General features: G+C 45.5%; 1 protein-coding gene across 4 annotated transcripts in view; it reads left to right on the plus strand.

Moving 5' to 3' along the window:
- Window positions 1-17,402, plus strand: part of TMC8 (transmembrane channel like 8) — a 78,663-nt gene extending 61,261 nt beyond the window's left edge. The window contains exons 17-19 of one of the 4 annotated variants that reach the window (XM_029599115.1): window positions 11,336-11,482; window positions 11,805-11,835; window positions 16,497-17,402. In XM_029599115.1, the coding sequence (XP_029454975.1) occupies window positions 11,336-11,386 (51 nt within the window). In that variant the 3' untranslated portion in view covers window positions 11,387-11,482; window positions 11,805-11,835; window positions 16,497-17,402. Of the gene's footprint in view, window positions 1-3,625; window positions 3,794-11,335; window positions 11,483-11,804; window positions 11,836-16,496 lie in introns of those variants that run through there. The other 3 variants (XM_029599121.1, XM_029599117.1, XM_029599119.1) reach the window with 3 other exon arrangements.
- The last annotated feature ends 6,241 nt before the right edge of the window (window positions 17,403-23,643 follow it).

Consider the following 23,643-nt stretch of genomic DNA (forward strand, 5'->3'; position numbering starts at 1 on the left):
AGACAAGGCCCCGTCTTTATCTCAATACTACAGAATGCTACAAACATATACCCAAGTAGAGGTGTGCTCCTTTCTTGTTGTACGTTGGAACAAAGATGGTGATTTTCTTCTCACCGGTTTTATTTTGAAGGTCTGTTTTAGGCGTATAGCCAGGATTTCTACCAACATATACTATCGGGAAATGCAATACAAATTTCTAACCCGGGCGTTTATCTCCCCACAGCGCGCACATCAATTGTCTGTGGCCACTACGCCATTTTGTGTCCGCTGCCCCGGTAAGGTGGGAACCCTATCTCATATGTTTTGGACATGTCCTGGCATATTACGCTTCTGGCGTAAGATAGCGGACTATTTAATAGACTTGATTAATGTGGTATTGCCCTTTTCCCCCTTATGGTTTTTATTCGGGTGCATTTCCCCGATTCGTGTTAGAGATCCTGGCTCTCGCCTGCTACTTCAGAAAGCGAGTCTGGTGGGAAAGAAAACGATTCTCCTTCTGTGGAAGACTTCGGATGTTCCCTCTTTTTGGACTTGGAGAAATCAGCTACACACCATGATGACTATGGAAAGCATGGTGGCACGTGGCTCCCCGACTCGACGACGACACTTTGCTTCCATCTGGGGTCCGTATCTTCAGACATTGCCACCTCGAGCGAGGAGTTTGGTTTTGAATGACTGATTGCTTCCGGGTGGCTGCTTGCTGACTCTTCCCTGTGGTGCCCTCGTCTGAATACTTGTTTTTCTGACTCTCCAGAGCTTTACTATCTGTGGGGGGGGGGGGGAGGGATGGACTTGGGATATTGTTGGGTTTATTTGTTGGGGGAGAGATATGAACACACTCTCCCTTGTAAGGTTTAATTCTGTTGGTTATCCAAAACCCAATAAAAATGTTTGAACAAAAAAAAAAAGACAACGGTTTACTCCAGGTACCCTGCCTAAGCTACTCTGCCTCCTCGGACTTACCAGAGGTACCCGCTCCTCGGGGGCCTCGCTCTCTTTGCTTTTCAGGTTACAGACAAGAACCGGTACTCGCTCCTCGAGGGCCCTCGTTCCTGACTATCTGTTAATTCTCTTCTGCCTGGAAGCTATCACTGTCTACAACATTGTGAGTTACCATCGCTCTCTCAGAGCTTTCCCTGGAACCAGGTACTCGCGCCTCGAGGGCCTATCCTTTCCAGCTCCTGAGCTCCCTGAGATCTATATGTGAGTGTTGTCATCTAAGCTCTGTTCATGAACTCTGCATACCCTGCCGACTCACTGTCTACAGTTTCTCAACAGCTCAGCCATCCAGGGATCGCTGTTCCTGTATCTGAGGGACTTCAGCCCTGCCGGGCATTTCAGCTCACTACTGCCACCTCTGGTGGTTTCAAGACCCTGTTTAATAAAAGTACTAGTGTGTGTCTGTCTCCATACTCTAAGCCTAGCCGGTGGTCCCTCTCAAGATCTTCCCCCGGGGGCGTGGTCATCTGCCACCAGCCAAAGGATCCACCTACTACTATTTCCAGCAGTCTTAATACAACAGACTGCTAAACTCCGCCTTCGGAACATTACAGATTGCAACTCCTATCTGAGTGCTCCTCCCATCAGATAGCGGATTACTACACATACCCTCAAATATAGAATAAAGAAATAATGCAGTATGAGTGGAAACATGCAAACAAAAACTGAATGGAAACCATAACCAAGACTCTGTATGTAGTACAACAATGGAAAAACAGAAACATCACTATTCCATCATAAAATAAATAATAAAATCTAGAAATATCAATCATGATAGTAAAACCATACTAATAAAAAATAAATATTTCAAAACAGCCAACGAATAGAACATCCAGTAATTAAAAACTCATAAAACTTTTTTAAACACCAACAAAATATTTCAAAACACAGACATCAAATAATACCCAATAATTAAAACTAATAAGGATTTTTTTAAAATCCCCTACTTTCCATATGATTTCCATATGCTCTGAGATTGTAGATTAGCAGGATCAGAGTAAGGAGTTGTTGCACATAAACTTTCTCTTCTCTTTCTTTCATATTCAACCCCCCATACTGAATCTCATGCACACATACATGCTGTGTGCCATGCTCAATCTCACGCACACATACAAATACACTCACTCCTCCAAACGCAATCATGCAAATACATAGGCACTCTCTCTGCCATGCTCAATCACACACATATACACACAATCTCTCTTTCTGCCATGTTCAATCACACACAAATGCTCTCTGACATTCTCAATTACACGCACGTTCTCTCTTTGCCATGCTCAGTCACACATACACACGCTCTCTCTTTGCCATCTCAATATCACATACACGTGAGTTCTCTCTGGCATGCTATTTCACACACATGCATGCACACTCTTTGCCATGCTCAGTCTCATACGCACACAAGCTCCTCTCTGCCATGCTCAATTTCTCACACACACACACACACACACACACACACATATACACACACACGGGCTTTTTCTGCCATGCTCAATCTCACATGCTCACACAAATGTGCTATTTGCCATGCTCAATCTTACACACACACACACTCTTTCTGCCATGTTCATACTCATATGTGCTCTCTCTCTGCCATTCTCAATCTCACACACACACACATACACACGCTCTCTGCTGTGCTCAATCTCTCACACACACACACGCCATTTGCTAGCTACAGCTTTGAGCAGCAGCCTCCTTCTTGGGTCTGTGCAACCTTTGGGATACCTCCTTTCTCTCCTGCTTGCAGGGCTGATGCTACTCCTGCTCTTTTCTTTAGTTGTATGGGCCCAGCTTATGCTGATCTGCCTCTTGAGTCCTACTCCTTTCTCTTTCAGCCTCAAGGGAGAGATTTGTATAGGAAAATTGGTTCTTACCTGCTAATTTTCGTTTCTGTAGTACCACAGATCAGTCCAGAGTCCTGCCTGGTGGGGGAAAGAGCATTGGAGAGGCCGCTCGATCTGTCTTTTTCTCTTTGCTGTCTGAAGCATAGTACAGGTTTCTGAAAACTACTTCAAGTTTCTTTACTGTCTAATGTTGTAAGTTGTTTTTCTCTTTCCCCTGCTCATTGGGAGGATATTGTTCCTTAAATTTGTTGCAGGGGATCTTGTCTTAGCTTGGGTACATAGTAACACTGAAGGACTGCAAGTTCAGCGCTGGGTTATGTGCCAGTGGCTGTGGAAATTTCTCTGTCTCCATTTGCTGGAAGGGAGGCAAAAGCCAGGAGTCTGGACTGATCTGGGTACGCACAGGGAAACTACTTCTGCTCCTTCTAGCCGCAGCAATTGCACCTCCTCCTTCCCACCTGTGCAGGCCCAGAAGAAATTGTGTCATATGGGCAGAAAGAAGGAGGTGCAATTGCTGTGGTCCTGCCACCAGGAAGAATTCACTGTACGTTAATCTGCTGCATAAAGGTGCATCTGAATGGGGCTATTGGAAGCACTAAACAGATGCCCCCAAACCTGTATCACTCTAGGCAACCGCCTAGTCTGTCTAATGCTTCAACCAGCCCTGCTAATATTATATCCTGAGCCTATCACTGGAACTAACATCATTCCTGGTGTATTCAGTTCCTCTTTAAAACATCCTGCAGATTTTAGATTTATGCACAAATTTTCTCTTCCAGAGACTACGCTTTCATCTGTTCTAGAAACAAAAGCTGATCAGACTGATCCAGCACAAACAGATTTGTCTGTTCTAGAGACAGCAACTTCTTCGCCTGTTCCAGAGAAAGAGCATCCGTCTGTTTCAGAGAAAGCACATCCGTCTATTCTGGAGGCAGCAACTCCGTCTGTTCCAGAGAAAGAGCATCCGTCTATTCTGGAGGCAGCAACTCCGTCTGTTCCAGAGAAAGAGCATCCGTCTGTTTCAGAGAAAGCGCATCCGTCTGTTCTGGAGGCAGCAACTCCGTCTGTTTCAGAGAAAGCGCATCTGTCTGTTTCAGAGAAAGCACATCCGTCTATTCTGGAGGCAGCAACTCCATCTGTTCCAGAGAAAGAGCATCCGTCTGTTTCAGAGAACACGCATCCGTCTGTTCTGGAGGCAGCAACTCCGTCTGTTTCAGAGGAAATACATTTAGCAGGTAAATATATTTGCATTCTTTGTGTGTTTCAGCCAATAGACAGCCCAGTGCTAAAAGTAAAAAGAAGAGAAAAAAAATATTTCAATGCTACTGGAAAAAAATACTTTCACAATTAAAAGGAAATTAAAGAAAAGGAGTAATGTCCTGCATCTTTTCCCTTTGAGAATTACCTACAGGAGTATTCATGTACTTTACAACAATGCAGAAATAGCTTTCAGTATGTCTCATTTGCTGTCCATGCAGAGGAGCTATGTAAGGTTCCCAGGATGCAAGGGCCTGGGGATCATGCAGAGGCAGTGCTCACAGACTCTGGAAGAGATTACAATTGCAGGGATCTGGAGGGAGTTGTGGTCCATAGGCCTCAGCCAAGGATTGTTACTATAATGACTGGACTAAGTGAGTTGGGAGAGTCTATAAAATAGGAGAAAAATTCCCAGTTAGCTGTGAATGAAAGTTCATGGATCCATAATCCAATGGAGGCCAGTTCTGATTGAGCTGTAGCAAGAGGAAATAACCAGGCCAAAAACCCCCTTAAAAAGAAATGTGTAGGAAGAAATTCCCAATGAGGCTAATAGCACTGTCTCACATGCAAGCCCACATGGGGCAATAATCAAAATGTTTTACGTAGGTAAACACGTGTTTACTTGTGTGAAAGTGTGGTTTAATTATTCCCCTTCCCCATTTGTCATAAGAGTATGCATGTTGTTTACAGTGAGTACTTTTAGCTGCATGAAAAAAGGAGCGGAGTTAGGGTTGGGGGACCAAATGTACACCTAGAGATTTTATTTTGTAATCTCTCTGCGCACTTTGCACCTGCTTCCATGCAAGTGGTAAAGTACGCAGGTACAAATGTGCTCATGTTGTGTGCACCGGCTGTGCTTGAGAATGAGCCTGCAGCTTTGCGGGTATTTATAATTGCCCAGAGTATACACTGAATTTGTACATCACAAATTCACAGTGTATATGGTATATGCTCATTCGGCGGTTGATTTTAAAAGGAGCGCACGTGCATCCATGAGCATGCGGACTGGTCGGGAACTTCCCTACCTCCCTACCTAACTTTCCTCCCTCTTCCCCTCTACTCCCCGCCCTATAAACCTAACCTATCTCCAAATTTTTTATTTTAGTACTTACTGCTCCTTTGGCGCTGTCCCGGCCTGCCCCCCCCCCCCCCCCCCCCGGCCCGTCTCTTTGGAGAGGCCCGGCACTTTGGCGCGTACCGGGGTTTGCGTGCAGGTCCTGGCCACGTGCATAAACCCTGAAATTTACGCGCACAGCCCATTTAAAATTTACTTGAATGTGTATCTATATTGATAAACAATAAATAAAACAGTATGTTCCTGCAACCAATTTATATACCAACAGTGAAAAAAATTTTGGTTGGAGAAAGGACCTCAGCGCTGAGCAGAACTGTCCAAGACTGGGTCCTGTTTCAGCTAATTCAATCACAGGTCAACATTCCTTCTCCACAAATGCATGTTGATGAGCCTATTAGTTATTACCCCAGAATACTGAGAGTAAAATGTGCAGCCAAGCCAGACATTTTACTCTCAGAAATTAATGCCTGCCCAAGGGCGTGCAAAGACTAGGGGACATGCAATGGAATTACTAGGTAATACATTTAAAACAAATAGGGGAAAAAATATTTTTTTACTCAACATATAATTAAACTCTGGAATTAATTATTGGAGGATGTAGTAAAAGCTGTTAATGTAGCTGGGTTTAAAAAGGTTTGGACAACTTCCTGGAAGAAAAGTCCATAAATCATTATTAAGGTAGACTTGGAGAAGTCCATTACTTATCCCTAGCATAAGTAGCATGGAATCTATCAATCTTTTGGGATCCTGCCAGGTACTTGTAGCCTGGATTGTCCACTGCTGGAAACAAGATGCTGGGCTTGATAGACCTTTGGTCTGACCCAGTATGACAAATCTTATGTTCTTAAGTGGCTGAATTCTCTTTTGCTAATAAGCTAAGGCCCTTTTACAGTCTTGTATAAAGGCTTTCTCCTCTTGAGTTGGTTTGATTTATACGAAATGCAGAGACCACTTTTGAAAGAAACCTGGGATGGGTTTGAAGTACCACCCTATTATGGAAGAATTGCATATATGGAGAGTACTGCACCAATGCCTGAAACTCACTGACTCTTCTGGCTGACATGATCGCAACAAGGAATACTTTCCATTTGAAAGATTTCAAAGAAGCTAACTCTAAGGTGGCTTCATAAATTGTGCCAGAATGACATTAAGATCCCATGGAACTGGTGGTTTGGCCACTAGAAGTTTAATGTGCCATAGGTATTTCATAAACTCTGATACTAACAGATAAGTAGAAACCAACCTACCTTCTACTTGAACATGGTAGCTGCTATGGCATCCTAATGGATGAGGTACTAAGCCTTGAAAAGGAAAGAGCAAACACATTCTGAAGCAGCTCTTAAAGTTCACAAGTGAATGGGTCCAGGCAGCTTTGTTGACATTAGGATGAGACCCACTTCCATTTAAAGTTGTAAGCTCTCTAGTTGAAGGCTTAGTGGCAGACAACAGTATGTCCTCAGCTTCCAAGGATAAAGAAAATTATGCTGTCATTGGGTGCTCAACATCCAGGCTGTCAAGTTGAGGAAACAAAGGTTTGCATGATACAAATGAAAAGTTGTGTCAGTAGCACCAAAGCTCAGTGCATCAGCAGTGTGAATCCTTGCTCCAAGGCTCAAGGCATCGAGGGAGAAAGCATTGTTGGTATTGAAGCTCGATTGTTGATGGTGCCAAGCCTTGATGCTTCAGTGGTACTGGTGTTTGATGTGCCAGTAAATGGGGCATCGATGGCACTGATGCTATATGCACCGACTGAGTCAATGTCACTGGGGCTCCATTCTTCTTCAGCGTTGGATGAGCCACTGGCTCTAAGGAATGGTGCGTCTTTTTAATAGGCTCCAAGCCCTGTGATGCATGCAAAGGGCTTGGCCGATGCTTGACAGCAGAGCTTTTTCTGCTTACTTCACTCTGAGGTGGGGGGAGAGGGGGGGCCCTAGGTCTGCTCTACTGAAGGAGGAGGCTTACACAAGAAGCTCCTGCTCAACACGGCTCCTGGGGATTTAGAAGAGGCTCCAAGAGGAGGAATGACTACAGCTCTTCAGAGACTTATGCAGTTCCTCCATCCTCCAAGCTCTGGACCTCTGAGAGCATGGAGACATCTGGCCACAGTGGTAGCAGTTGGACAGTTATGGTGCAGTTATAGGCACTGATAACAAATGTCATGTCCATCAGTAATGGATATTTTCCTGCACATATGCAGTCTTTGAAGCCACTGGCTCCCATATTCTAAAATTTTAGTGAATATCAGTTTAAACTGTTTGTCACCTTTGGAAAAATTCAGGAATTTATGGGTGAAAATCGGTTTAAACTGAAAACGAAGGACCCTACCCATACAGCAACCCTGTTGGCTCCCCAGCAACTGTTATGATCAGGATTGTGAACCCTTGGACCGACGGGAGGATGAATCACCTTAGGAGAAGGCTCCCTAGGTTCTCCCGTCGGGTGGCGAGGCGGAACAGAAGACAAGGCTGGCTGGCCCCTCGGTGTGGAAGGCTGAGACGGTGGTTGAGAGGATGAAGAGGTGTGGTGTCGGAGCAGAGCCAACTGGATCTTCACCACTGGAAGCCCGCGGTCCCCTCGGGAGGAGCCCGTAGGGACCCGGGCCGCTGGGACTTAGGTGCACCTTTGAGAGGCTGAGGAGGCGTGAAGTCAGTGCAAGGGCCAACTGGATCTTCACCACTGGAAGCCCGCGGTCCCCTCGGGAGGAGCCCGTAGGGACCCGGGCCGCTGGGACTTAGGTGCACCTTTGAGAGGCTGAGGAGGCGTGAAGTCAGTGCAAGGGCCAACTGGATCTTTGCCACTGGAAGCCCGCGGTTCCCCCAGGAGGAGCCCTTAGGGACCCGGGCCGCTGAGACTTAGGTGGGCCCTTGAAGACAGGTGGCCTCCATTGGATTATGGATCCATGAACTTTCATTCACAGCTAACTGGGAATTTTCCTCCTATTTTATAGACTCTCCCAACTCACTTAGTCCAGTCATTATAGTAACAATCCTTGGCTGAGACCTATGGACCGCAACTCCCTCCAGATCCCTGCACTTGTAACACAAGCAAACACAGTAAATACAAGAAAAAGAAAATAGAATGGTGTTTCAAAGAATACTGCACACAAATGTATACACTACATAGCACAATAGAACGTTTTTACACACACAGCCCTCAAAAATGAGGAAATCTTGTTTATAACCCTCAAAATTCCCAGAATTTATAGCACTGCTAGCACACCCCTCACACTCCCACAATTCTTATTGCTGTCATGTGTACCTTTTTGGTATTCCTCTTCTCAAGGACATTGAAAAGATGGAGGCAATTCAGAGCAGGACTACCAAAATGGCACATGGTCTATAATACAAAGCCTACTCGGAGATTCAAGGAACTCAGAAGGTACTCTGTGAAAGACAGAAGGGAAAGTTGGGGATATTTTCCATGAAAAAGAACTGTGGCTGCCATCTTGGTTGAATGCACAGTCAATAGAAATATTATTAGATGATCCCTTTTTACTGGCCTGACTTAATACATTTCTTGACAAGCTTTTGGGAGCTAAAATCCCTTCAGGTCACCGATGAAGACAGGATAACACTCAAGAGCAAGTCACAGATGCATTGAGTTAATCCAATAAAAAGGTCTCAACTACAATGTGTTTTTTTGACCCTTAATTCTACATATCCAAGTAGACTAATATGGCAATCATAATTCTTTGCTAGTAACTGTCTGAAAGCTAGTAGATTTGGGGCTAGTCTAAAGTTAGGCGATAAAGTGTTCCAAAATGCTGGGACTAAACTGGAGGAGGTTCTTTATATCTGGTTGTGAAGTGTATTTCTTTGCACGCAGGCATTGTAGATAGGTAGTGAAGAGGAGTGTGGGGAGCAGACGGGCATATGTGAGGTGACTTGGCAATCAAGGCAGGGAAGTGCGCTATTGTTAAAAAGCCTTGAGAGCTAGAATCAAGATTTTGAATTGGGCTCTGTAGGATATCGGAAGAATAGGAATGATCTTTTCGAATTTATGTGCATTTAGCATCAGCCGGGCTGCAGTTTTCTGTATAAGTTGCAGGTGCCAGTTGTTTTTTTGTTTTTTTTCAAATTCCCATGTAGAAAGACTTTCAGTAATCTAGGCGAGAGATCCACAGGTCTGGATGATTGTGACAAATACAGGGCTATCAAAGAAGGGACAGAGATGGTGAAGCTGGCATAGGTGAAAGAATGACAATTTGGATACTGACAAATAGTGTTTACCTACCAATATTTACTATGGTATATCCTCCACAGTCCCAAAATCCTCAGCAGAAGTTTTCATATCTCTCATGCTCCCAGAATCCCAAGGGTGTCTGTCATATTTCCAGAGTCCCCAACAATGCCTCTCATAACTCCTTCTTTACTAATCTCATCTATAATTTTTCATTCTCCAGTTTCTGTCTCCAGCCTTCAAATAACAGAGTATTTATAAGAACTAGTTTGGAGTGTGGGAAGAGGTGACCTATGTTTCATTACAGGGTTAGGGACAAGGGAAACAGTGGTAGGGAACTGAACAAAAAAGTTATGGGAGCAGTTTTCACACTATCCACATTGGAACAAAGTACCCATGCATCAAATCAGTGCCTTTAGAGTTGATCAGGTGTGTCACGGAAAAGTCAGATCCAGATCAGCACCTTAGTTCAACCCTCACCACCTTGCACCATCAAGAGCTACCAGTGTATCTCTTACACATGCAGGAGCTCCTTTCTGAGAAAATGTGTAGTCAATCATGCTACTCCCTTTCTAGCTATAGCAAGAGCTCTAGATTGTGGATTAATGGGCACTAACAGTTGGGCTCTGTGATGTGTGCAATGCATGTGCCTCACACAGCAATTTCCTCTTCTCCTTCCTCAATTTCCTTCTTTGAACTCTTCCAGCCTCTGTCTCATCCTCAAGGTAAGATGGGTAGAGCATGCGCCGAGCACTGGATATAACCAAGTATTAGGAGCAGCAGCAGGGGAGCAGCTTTGGCAGTCATCCATACCAGTTATTGCACTTGTATATAGAGGGAGCTGCTCCATTCCGACTGGTCTATGTGTGTTGCTGTCCCCTCGCCCTTGGTTTTAAAATGTGGAAGAGAGACTGGAGGAGCTTTCAGTGCTTTCTCAGTTCTTCTTTGGGCCTTGTGAGTCTTCTCCATGTCTGCCTGGCTGGTGTGCCACATGACATTTTTTAGTGTAGGTGTGCCTTGGGCTTGAAAAGGTTGGGAAACACTGCTTCAAGTTTAGAAAAAAAAAAAAGTATGTGAGGACTTTCACTTTGAAACTTGCAAACCTTTGAAGCTGCTTTTTGTGTAGGTACATTTTCCATAGAAAACACCCTCTATGCACTTCATTTTCCAACCCTTACCTAAACAACCCCCATCCCCAGAAATGCCTCCTCTCAATGCAGCACATGCATTTTAGTTGTATGGAGAGGAGTCCAATTTTCAAATGGGCAATTTATGTGAGTAAATCGCTAATCACTCACATAAAAGGCTTTGAAAATTGTTCTCAGCTGGTGGATCCCCTGGGTCTGCAATATCCTTGGAAAGATTCCACAATCTTTGAATCACTGCTGGGAAGTGAGCCACACATTGTATTATGTGGTTAGAAGCTGCTTCTGCCATTACTCTGAGGTAATGCTGCTCTTGAAAGACTTCTCTGCTTTTAGAACTTAATCTTCAGGGAGTGTTGTAGAAAACAGCAATTCTACATATCCACTTACTATTCCAGGCAGGCAGCCTCGGTGTCACCTTTACATGGAAGGTGGAGCCCAAGATTTATCTATCTGGGGCCCTGTTATGCTGCTTCTACAGAAGAACAGGCTTAAGACAGTCTAGATCCTAAAGCCAAAGCAAAGTCATGTCAAGTGCTATTCCCTTGATGCAGTAAGAAGAGCTGTGCTGTGAAATACCAGGATCATATGCAGCAAGAGACAAGACCAGGCCTAGTCTTTCTCATGCACTACTGGGAGTACAGCAGTGGGCATGAATATCCTGGAATCTGGCACCGCTCTAGGGCTATATACATCCTCTTTCCTCACGGGCTTGATGCTCAAACAGATCCTAAATACTTTGACACACTCTTCAGAGTAACTTCAGCACCACATGCTAGAGAGGAGGAACAAAATGACCAACTTCAAACTGTCACCTTTTTCCTGTCTTGCAGATTATGACCAAAATCACATCATCTCTGCAAAGCGGCTCCTTACTTCCCTGAGTCCTCAGGTCCAGCACATCAACATCATTATCCTGAGTGTATGCATCCCAACTGCTGTAGGACTCCTCATTATTATGATCATTGTCAGCTGTCAACGTGAGTATGCCAGCATCTGGGAACTGTCATGAGAGAAGGGCTCTGAACCTATTGTTGCTTAGGACCAGCATCTTGAGCCAGGAATAGACCCCAGGACCTTGGCACTATATCCCACTGTGTCATTTAAAATCTCTTCTAGTGAATCCAGTCTCTGTTTACTTTAATTATCACAGCTATGGAGCTGCTGTAAGATTCAAATATTTGTGAACAATTATCACAAAGCTTTCTCCTACTCTGTCCAAAGTGAATTGTGAGACCTCACTTTCCCATCCTGCATTTGGAACCCTAGAACCGTACCCAAAACCTTTTGGTTTTTTCCTAGGGAAATGAGAAAATGGCCTGATGACTCCTGGGTAAGTATTACTCTTTTTACCGTGTCCATATCTTCTTTGGTGGGTACCTGCGGCAGCTGGTTGATCCCTGTTCCATGGGCATGTAAAACTGACTGTGAAATTTAATCTTACCTGTTTATTTCCCTTCTTTGAGTCCTTACACATAGGATTTTCTCCTCCACATCTATGGGAGACAAAGGACCCACTTTACTCTCATGTGACATTTATTTATTTATTGTTTCTTATATACCGCACAACAGATTCCAGATCTGGCCAGAGCGGTTCACCATTACTAAGAACTATATCAAAATTACAATCAATGTAACAATCATTCATAATCATAAAAAAATTAACCCACTCCCCCCTTAAAACAAACCCTTCATTACAAATTCACCAACACGACCTTCATATACCAATCCTGAACTTTATCCACCCCAAAATAATTAATAAAGAGACCCATGTTATAATGGAAAAAAGCATGCCTTCACCTTTTTCCTGAAACTGAGATAGCAGAGTTTCTTATCTGTAACAGGTGTACGTCGAGGACAGCAGGATGTTTCTAGAACTTTGACAAGGCACACTGAGCCTTGACCACGTGGGGGTCCCTCTCCAGTCTCTTTTTCCACGGAGCTGAAAGCCTTGCTGTGTGAGTGAGCTCACGTTTGGCTGTTTTTGGCCTTGTGGAAAACTTTCCTTTTCTTGCATTTTTTGCGGGTCTTTTCTGTTTATTCCATCGCTGAGTTCCTCTCAGTGCCTTCCCATAATGTTCCTAGTGTGGGTTTTCGGCGATTCTGGTAAGTTTCCTTTCGTGGTCGATTTCCTGTGATGGCAGTGCATTAAAGCCTGTTGCCATCGATTTCGGTTTGTGCCCCTTTTTTGTTTCATCCTACATAGCTACATCTGGTTTTCGGCAATGAACCCAGTGTCTGAGAACCATGTCCATCACTGACCGCATGAGATATGTGTCCTCTCCCTGGGGCCATCGCATGATTCTGGGGTTGCCACTTATGTACCCAGATGACCCTGAAGGGATGTCAGTTTCAACTCGACAAGATGGAACAGCTCTTCAGTTCAAAGAAGTCCAAGCCAATGGCACTGAAGCACCAAGGAACCGCATCAATGGATACTGAACCATCGACATCAGCAAGACTGTCTGTTCCATTGGTGCCGTTGGTGGAGAGGGGCGCCGGAGACAGACCACTGATCTCCTCCAGGGCGAGGACATCGGGTTCCTCATCATCGGCCTTGGCACTGGGGATCCCTGGTTGTGAGGTAGATTTCTTTAGATGCAAACATTGTAGATGGGTCCCGATGCTGTCTCGGGAACCCTAGCTGGGTCGGTAATGCACCAATGAGCACGTTGAGTTTCTCCAGAAGTGGTACAAGGATGGGCAGCACCGGGCCAGTGTTGTCTATGCCACAGAACTGAAGCCCTGCAGTGCCTGCTCGACCGCTAGCTGGATTCAGTACTGCAGCTCTTCCTCAAACATTGCTGATGCCAACACTGACTGGGAGAAAGGAGGGGTGGCCAGATCTTCTTTGGACCCTAGAGTAGGATTGGTGACTGACATCAGGACTGGTGAAGACTGTCACGGACCGTCAGCACCGATGGAGGACTGACACTCCTCGTCATGGGGTTGCTTTGAGGGCATTGCGGCATGAGCCAGTGCGTCTTCATGTCTGGCACAGTGCATCGATGTGGATTGGTGATGATGCTTCTTTGGCTTCCCTCGTTGCTCAGTCTGGTCCTTCCCTGGCCGATGATGAGGAACCAGACATCCTCAGCCTGGAGGAGATAGACGGTGGTCTCCGGCACTCCTATCCACCGACGTCACCAACAGTACTGATTGTCCCGCCGATGTCAATGGCTCAGTGTCCATCAATGTGGCTCCTTGGCCTTCAATGCAGATGCCACCGAAGCCAATGCCGATGGTTCGGACTTCTATGACCCAAAGAGCTGCTCCATCTTGTTGAGTTGAAGCTGATGTCCCTTCAGGGTCATCTGGGCACATTAAGCGGCAACCCCAGATGTCATGTGATGCCCCCAGAGGACACATATCTCATGCGAATCATTGATGGACATGGTCCTCGAGCACTGGGTGCATCGCTGAAAACCAGATGTGGACATGTTGGATAAAACAAAAGGGGCACAAAGCGAAAACGATGGCCAGTGGACATCGAGGCACCACCACCATGGGGAATTGACTGCGAAAGGAAACTTACCAGAATAGCCAAAAACCCTGACTAGGAACACTATGGGAAGGCACAGAGAGGGACACAGCGATGGAATAAACACAAAAGAGCCGCAAAAAAACACGAGAAAAGGAAAGTTTTCCTCAAGGCCAAAAAATAGCCAACATGAGCTCACTCATACCACAAGGCTTACAGCTTCGCGGAAAAAGAGAGATTGGAGAGGGATCCTGCATGGATGCATGGTATAGGGCATGCTGGGATTGCTCAGTGTGCCTAGTCAAAGTTCTAGAAACTTTGACATATGTTTTACGCATTTGCTCCATCTGATGATGTCAACCATCCTGTTTGTCCTCAGTGAAAATTTGTTTCCACCCTCATCTCTAAGGGTGCTGAGTTCCACATCACATGTAGTTATAAGGGAGGTGTGGTCCTGGCAATTGCAAATAACCTTTTGTCAAAGCAAAATGTCACATAAGAAAAAGGTGTAACCTCTGTTTCCTGCAGTTGTAAAGGGAGAAATCCCATGTGAAAGGACTGGTCTAGCAGGAAGATATGGAAACACTGTTAGAGTGAATATGCAGGATGGGCTCTTCCTGGAGAACAATGCCACAAGGGCTAATTCAGTGCAAGCCATATGCTCTGATGTAAACTGGGACAGACACTGAATGGATGCCAGGGGGTCGCTGCTAGAGAGAGAGAGTGAGAGTGAATGTGTATATTTGCATAGACATGAATTGGTTCTAGCAGGGAGTAGTATCAGCCTCCATGTGTGCACATGTAAGTCAGTTCCTCTGTGTATGTATGCGCAAATCTGCACATCAGTCGTGTTTGCATGTTTTCATCAGTTCCTGTGTGCATGCATATGGGTCCCCGTAAGCTGATATAGTAACCTAGTGCCATAGTAAATGACAGCAGATAAAGACAGAAACAGTCCATCCAGACTACTCAGCAAGTTGTTTAGGGTAGTAACTAGTAAATACCACTCTGTGCAGGTTATCCCTACGCCTTCCATTAAGGGTAGGGTATGTTTAAAGATATGAAGACCTCTAAAAATTGAAAACTTCAGAAAAAAAATGTTTTTACATTTTTTACCGAAAGGTTAGAAGATGAAAAATTGAACATTTTCCAAATGTTTCCAGGTTTTTTTGGATGCTCACATCTCTCAACAACATGTGTATCTAAATGTGAGAGAGTGAAAATTAAAAGGAAGTAGTGAGGGGAAGAGAGGAAGACAATGAGGTTCAACAGTGAGGGGGAGGAGGGAGAGAGTGAGACTCAGCAGTGAAGGGAAGGAAGGAAGGCAGGATGAGGGGTTCTCAGGAGTGAGGGAGAGGAAGAAAGACAGTGAGACAGGAGTGAGGGTGAGGGAGAGGACAGCGAGACTCAGCAGTGAGGTTCAGGGAATGGGACAGTGAGACTCAGCAGTGAGGTTGAGGGAAGGGGACAGTCAGACTAAGCAGTGAGGGTGAGGGGACAGTAAGACTCAGCAGTGAGGGAGAGGGAAGGGGACAGTCAGACTAAGCAGTGAGGGGGACAGTGAGACTCAGCAGTGAGGTTGAGGGAGAGGACAGTGAGACTAAGCAGTGAGGGAGAGGACATTGAGACTCAGCAGTGAAGGAGAGGGCAGTGAGACTCAGTAGAGAGGATGAGGGCAATGAGACTCAGTCATGAAGGTGAGGGCAGAGGACAGTGAGACTGAGTAGTGATGTTGAGGGAGAGGGCAGTGAAATTCACCAATGAGAGGGAAGGGGACAGTAAGACTCAGTCAGTAGTGAGGGTGATGGAGAGAACAGTGAGACTCAGCAGTGAAGGTGAAAGGGCAGTGAGACTCAGTAATGAGGCTGAGGGAAGGGGACAGTGAGACTCAGCAGTGAGGATGAGGGACAGGACAATGAGACTTAGCAGTGAGGTTGAGAGAGAGGACAGTGAGACTCAGTGGTGAGGGTAAGAGCACCGTGAGACTCAGCGGTAAGGGAGAGGACAGTAATTAGCGAGGTGAGACTCAACAGTGAGGATGAGGGAGAGGACAATGAGACTCAGCAGTAAGGGAGAGGACAGTAAGTAGTGATGTTGAAGGAAGGGGACCACGAGACTAATCAGTGAGGTTGAGGGAAGGGGACAGGGAGACTCAGCAGTGAGGGAGAGGGAGAGGACAATGAGATTCAGCAGTGAGGTTGAGGGAAGGGGACAGCGAGACTCAGCAATGAGGGAGAGGGAGAGGACAGTGATTTCAGCAGTGAGGTTGAGGGAAAGGGACAGCGAGACTCAGCAGTGAGGGAGAGGAAGAGGACAGTGATTTCAGCAGTGAGGTTGAGGGAAAGGGACAGCGAGACTCAGCAGTGAGGGAGAGGGAGAGGACAGTGAGATTCAGCAGTGAGGTTGAGGGAAAGGGACAGCGAGACTCAGTAGTGAGGATGAAGGAAGGCAATAGGGAGACTGATCAGTGGGAAGTATTTTGATATCTTATCAACTTCTTTAATTTTCCACAGTTTTTGCACAGAGAAGCATGCAGACAGTTTCCTGCTCCGATTCTGCACCATGAGCGCATTGAAGCCTGAGTGTTTCCTGGCTCACAACAGCATAAGATGTGCCAGGTTTAATACCCATATGCCCACCGCCTGACTGCCAGTGCTGCTGCTCACTGTTCCTTTACAGACTTGAATGTTATGGGATTTTGGATTTGTGGTTTTCATGATCTGTAAATTCTGTACTTTGGAGATGGAGAAGAATTCACCATTTGCACTGGTAATATTGCTGCACTTCAGGTGTGTTTTGCTATAAATTGATTTCTCATGTTGCTCTGAATCTGCTGTAATTACTCACATTTTGTCATCTTGGATCACTGTTGGCAGGGAAGAGCAGAGGAACAAGAAAACAAACTGTTTCTAAAGGGAGTTCATGGCATTTGCATTACATTTTAGACTTCTTTACTGCCTTACTTCACAAATATGAACCCAAATGGTTTGCATCACAGATAAAAATACAGTAATGAGTTATTTTCACAAAAGTGTTACTGGTTAGTAAGGAGGAAATTTTAAAATTAGTTGCATACTACAGTGCATGAGTGGTTTTAATGTGCACACAATAAAAGCACCCATGGTTGGGGAGGACAGCATGCACACATTAAAAGCTTACGGCACCTATGTAAATACGACTGGGGGAGGGGGAGTTAGCATGCACACATGAAGAAAAGCTTCCACATATGGCATCTATGAGAATATACTGCCAATGTGGGGGGAATAGCATGCACACAATAAAAGCTTCCTCATACAGCACCTCATACAGCACCTGTGTGTGTACGCTGATGGGGGGGGGCACAGATTAAAAGCATCCACATATGCCACCTTTGTGTGTACACTACCTGCTATGCACATATTAAAAGAATCTGCAAACAGTGCCTGTGTGTGTATATCATGGGGAGGGATAGTGTGCACTCATTAAAAGCATCTGCATAAGAGCATATGAATTGCCAGGCTGAGTCAGACCAAGGTCCAGTATCCTCTCTCCGGTAGTAACCAACCCAGGTCACAAGTACCAGGCAGATCCCATAAAATAAATCCAATTCGTCTTACTCGTTTCCAGGGATAGCAATAGCTTTCTTTAGTCTACCTGGCTAACAACTTGTTATGGACTTTTCCTCCAGGAACTTGCCCAAACTCTTTTAAACCCTGCTATGCTAGACCTGATCACGTCCTCTGGCACCACAGCTTAATAGTGTGGTGAGCGAAAAAAATCTTTCTTTCTTGGATGTCCTGTCCCCTTCTTTCAGTATTCTTTGAACTGTCCTTTATTTTTCCGTTCCACTCCACTCATGATTTTTATACATTTCTATATTGTCCCCTCGCAGCAGTCTCTTTTCCAAGTTGAAGAGCCCTAGCTGCATAGCCTCTCACCATAAGAGAGCCGTTCCATCCCCTGTATCATTTTTGTCAGCCTCTCCTGCACCTTTTCTAGTTCCGCTGGGGAACAACAAGATTGTGTTGCCCCAATCTTGAGATGGGGCAACACAGAAATTCACACAATACTCAAGGTGTGGTTGCTTGATACAGATATGCCACCTATGTGTGTTCACTGCTGGGGGAGAGGGGGGAGGGAAATACCAGGCACACATTACAAACAGTCGCATACTTCTCCTGTGCCAGGGCGATTGCATGCACACATTAAAAGTATTCGCAGCTGGCGCCTATGTCTGTTCACTGTCAGTGGGGGAGGGGAGTAGCATTAAAACATCCACATTACCGCACAGTGAGGTAAAGAAGCGTGCTCTGGAACTGGTGCATTCTTTTAACTGCATTGAAAGGAGCAGTTTTCCGTCAGATCATTTTCCTGGGCTAAGAGCCTGATTTACGAAGGCTTTTCTCCCATTCGGTGTCGATGGGAAAAGAGCTGAGTAATCAAATAAGCTGCTGTTATTATCTACCCGATTCCCTTGGACGTCGCCTCTCCTTTCCTAGGGCCTGAGAACAGGAGAAATAACCTGTCTGACTTCCTGGAGTCATTAGTCACTTTCAGGTATCTCAGAAGTGTCTTGCAAACATCAAAGAACCTCAAGACCCTGCACTTCCCTACACACCCTGCCTTCCTGAACACTGGCAGTGTGATGACTTGACTGAGATGGTATTCTGATATAATCTTCGGAAGGAAGGCCACAGTACTGGCCTGATTATCACTTTCTCTTTCTAAAAATGCACAATTAAACTCTGGAATTTGTTGCCAGAGGATGTGGTTAGTGCAGTTAATATAGCTGTGTTTATAAAAGGATTGTATAAGTACTTGGAGGAGAAGTCCATTACCTGCTATTAAGTTCACTTAGAGAATAGCCACTGCCATTAGCAATGGTTACATGGAATAGACTTAGTTTTTGGGTACTTGCCAGGTTCTTATGGCCTGGATTGGCCACTGTTGGAAACAGGATGCTGGGCTTGATGGACCCTTGGTCTGACCCAGTATGGCATTTTCTTATGTTCTTAAAAGAGATCCTCCTTGTTGATCAAACAGCCATCACTATTACCGTTTTCAGTATTAGGACCTTCAGAGATGTTTCCCTAATGGGTTTCAACGGTGCCTTAGCCAGTGCCTTTAATACAAGATTTAGGACCCATGGAGGCACAATGCTCTTCCTTGGTGGTCTCACCTGCTTCGCTCCCTTTTAGAATTGTACCACATCTGGGTGGACGGCAACGGAGACTCCTCTGAAGCAAGCAATTGCTGCTACTTGGACCCTCAGGGTATTTACTGACAGCCCCTTTCCAGACCCCCTGCTAAAATTGTAGGATTGATGCTGTCTCCACCTTCCTTGGAGCCAGCTTTCTACCTTCACACCAAACTTCAAAAATCCTCCATATGCAGCTATAGGTTAATAAGGTGAACCTCTTTCTGGCCCTTAGCAGCGCATAGATGACCTGATTCAAGTAACCCTTTTGCTAAATCTCCCCCTTTTATTACCCAGGTCATGAACAAGAATTTCTCTGAATTTTCCATGATCACTGGCCCCTGCCTGAGGAATGCTGTTATTGCTCTGAATTTAATTGGCTCTGTCATCTTCATTCTTATCAGATCTGTGTAGCAGGATCACCTCAGCCAATCTGGCGCTACTAACACAACCCATCCAGGATGTTGCAAGATCTTTCTGATTACCTTGCCTAGCATTGGCCATGGGGGGAAATATGTATGCATCTGGTCTACCTGTCAGGGTTGGGACAACACGTCTATCCCTTTGGATCCCCATTCTTTTCTTTAGCTGAAGAACTGAGCAGCCTTACAGGCCGATACAGTACAGTGCGCTCCGGTGGAGGGCACTGTTAGCCCGGGTTTGGCTGTGCGTTTTCGATGCGCTATTACTGTATAAGGGGTAAAGCTAGCATATCGAAAATGCGCGGCCAACCCCCCCCAAAACTAATAGTGCCCGCAACATGCAAATGCATGTTGATGGTCCTATTAGTTATTCCCGCGCGATCCAGAAAGCAAAATGTGCAGCGAAGCCGCACATTTTACTTTCAAAAATTAACGCCTGCCCAAAGGCTGGCGTTAATTTCTGCCGGCGCCAGAGAAGTGTACAGAAAAGCAGAAAAAAACTGCTTTTCTGTACACTCTCCGACTTAATATCATAGCGATATTAAGTTGGAGGCCCCAAAATTTAAAAAAAAAATGTAAAATTAAAAACAATAAATTTTAAATTGGCCCGCGGCCCAGAAAACGGACGCTCAATTTTGCCAGTGTCCATTTTCCGAACCCGTGGTTGTCAGCGGGTTTGAGAACCGACGCCGTCAAAATTGAGCATCGGCTGTCAAACTCGCTGACAGCTGCCGCTCCAGTCAAAAAAGAGGCGCTAGGGACGCGCTAGTGTCCCTAGCGCCTCTTTTTACCACGGGCCCTCATTTGCATACTAAATCGCGCGCACAGGAGAGTGGCCTGTGCACACGCCGGGAGAGCGGGCTTTCGCCTCGGAGCGCCGGGTCTCCCGCGGGTTTTACTGTATCGGCCTGTTAGTGATTTTTCTTGTGGCCATCAGGTCCCACTGGGGTGTACCCCATGACCTCACTATGAGCATGAACACCTCCTGTGCCAGCTCCCATTCTCCTGGGTCTAGCGAACACCAGCTAAGAAAATTTGCCTGGGCATTGTCAGTCCCTGCTATATGCATGGCTGAGATGTCCAGAAATTGCTTTTCTGCCATTTCCATTATCAGGGCTGCCTCTGTTGCCAGGGCTGCACTTCTCATGCCCCCTTGTTTGTTCACATAAACCACTGCCGTGACAGTGTCGTAATGGACTTGCACTGCCCTGTTCGGTATTTGCGATTAAAAGTGGCCTAGAGCCAACATGATCGCTCTCAGCACCAGCAGATTGGTGGAGCTTAGGGTTTCTTGATGTGGCCAGGTTCCTAGACCACTTGCCTGTGGCAGTATGCCCCCCACCCTCAATGACTTGTGTCTGTGTCACCATCGTCCTCTGTGGTGTCCAGACTGGATCCTCTGGACAGATACCTGGACTCGAGCCACCACTGCAGGCTCTGTTTGCTTTGGGATGTTGGTTGTAATCTCTTGTACCGCTGGCTCTATGGTGACCAACTGCGAGGCAAGTGTGGATGGAGTGGCTGCATATCCACTCTTGCCCAAGTCACTACCCCTATGACTGCTGTCATGGAACCTAGGGCCTACAAACACTTCCACACATAGAGGAGGGGAATCTCCAATAAGGCCCTTATCTAATCCTGTAGCTTCCTTATCTTCTCCGTAAGGCACACTTTCCCTGCTCTTGTGTCGGAACAGCACCCCCAGGTAAACTAGCATCTGTGATGAGAACTAGCTCTTCACCTTGTTCACTACCCATCCTAGTCTAAGACCTGTTCAGCTCTCTCCATTGCCTGTCCTAGGATGAGTCGGCTCTTATCAGCCAGTTGTCCAGACATAGGTGCCTTTGAGTTTCCTCAGGAAAGTCAAGGGCACCTCAGGCACCTTCTTTCCTCAGGAAGGCTGCCACCACTATTACCTTCATGAAGGTCCTTGGCGCTGCTGCTAGCCCAAAGGGAATGCTCTGAATTGATAGCACTGGATGGCAATTTTGAAGCACAGGTAGTGCTGAAAATCCTTCTTGATCCTTCTTGATGGGTATGTGAAAGTATGCTTCTGAGAGGTCCAAAATCATAGAGCATATAGAAAGACATGGTTTAATGGAACACAGTCAACATGGATTTACCCAAGGGAAGTCTTGCCTAACAAATCTGCTTCATTTTTTTGAAGGAGTTAATAAACATGTGGATAAAGGTGAACTGGTAGATGTAGTGTATTTGGATTTTCAGAAGGTGTTTGACAAAGTCCCTCATGAGAGGCTTCTAAGAAAACTAAAAAGTCACGGGATAGGAGGCAATGTCCTTTCATGGATTACAAACTGGTTAAAAGCCAGGAAACAGAGAGTAGGATTAAATGTCAATTTTCTCAGTGGAAAAGGGTAAACAGTGGAGGGCCTCAGGGATTTGTATTTGGACCGGTGCTTTTCAATAATTTTGTATCGTATTCCTTTCCAGATCATTTATATATATATATAAATGATCTGGAAAGGAATACGATACAAAATTATTCAGAGTAGTTAAATCACAAGCGGATTGTGATACATTACAGGAGGACCTTGCAAGACTGGAAGATTGGGCATCCAAACTGCAGATGAAATTTAATGTGGACAAGTGCAAGGTGTTGCATATAGAGAAAAATAACCCTTGCTGTAGTTACACGATGTTAGGTTCCATATTAGGAGCTACCACCCAGGAAAAAGATTTAGGCATCATAGTCGATAATACTTTGAAACTGTCGGCTCAGAGTCCTGCAGCAGTCAAAAAAGCAAACAGAATGTTAGGAAATATTAGGAAGGGAATGGTTAATAAAACGGAAAATGTCATAATGCCTCTGTATCACTCCATGGTGAGACTGCACCTTTAATACTGTGTACAATTCTGATCGCCACATCTCAAAGAAAGATATAGATGTTACGGAGAAGGTACAGAGAAGGGCAACCAAAATGATAAAGGGGATGGAACAGCTCCCCTATGAGGAAAGGCTGAAGAGGTTACGACTGCTCAGCTTGGAGAAGAGATGAGGGGGGATATGATAGAGGTCTTTAAGATCATGAGAGGACTTGAACGAGTAGATGTGAATCGGTTATTTACTAGAGATGTACATTCGTTTATGACGAATTAGGCAATTTCAACGAAATTGCCTAATTCGTCGTGGTTCGGGGACCCCGCCCCCCAAAACAGATTTTCCCTGAACTACGAGAAAAATTTGTTTTTCGGGTTTGTACGGGGGGAGGGGCTCATTTTATTTTTTTAAATAAACCACCCCAAGCATTAAGGATTGTCCCTCACAAGACTTGCCAAAAGTCCCTGGTGGTCCAGCGGGGGTCCGGGAGCAAATCTCCTGCACTTGGGCCGCCGGCTGCCAGTAATCAAAATGGCGCCGATAGCCTTTGCCCACACTATGTCACAGGGGCTACCGGTGCCATTGGTCAGCCCCTGTCACATGGCCATCGGCGACATCTTGGACTCCTACCATGTGTCAGGGGCTGACCAATGGCACCGGTAGCTCCTGTGACATAGTAGTTCAAAGGCCATCGGCACCATTGTGATGCAAGGTAGGACATATAGCCCGATGGCACAAATCGCTCGCGGGACCCCGCTGGACCACCAGGGATGTTAGTAAGTCTTGGGGAGGGATCAGGATGGTGGGGGGGGGGTTTGAACTTAATGTATTATTGTAAATTTTAATGTTTTGGGTGGGTTTTTTTTTTAGCTTTGTTTTCCTGTGAAGTTTTTTGGGCCTGATTTGTTTTTCCCTGTTTAGTTTTTTGTTCGTTTTTCCAAAAAACTAACCGAGGAAAAACGAACTTTACCCCGAAGCGTCCGACTCAAAAAACGACCCGGTAGAAAAAAACGAAGCTCATCTCTATTATTTACACTTTCGGATAATAGAAGGATTAGGGGGCATTCCATGAAGTTAGCAAGTAGCACATTTAAGACTAATCGGAGAAAATTCTTTTTCACTCAACACACAATTAAACTGGAATTTGCTGCCGGAGGATGTGGTTTCTACAGTTAGTGTAGTTGGGTTTAAAAAAGGTTTGGATAAGTTCTTGGAGGAGAAGT

This window comes from Rhinatrema bivittatum, chromosome 4, assembly GCF_901001135.1.
Source record: "Rhinatrema bivittatum chromosome 4, aRhiBiv1.1, whole genome shotgun sequence".
Taxonomy (NCBI): domain Eukaryota; kingdom Metazoa; phylum Chordata; class Amphibia; order Gymnophiona; family Rhinatrematidae; genus Rhinatrema; species Rhinatrema bivittatum.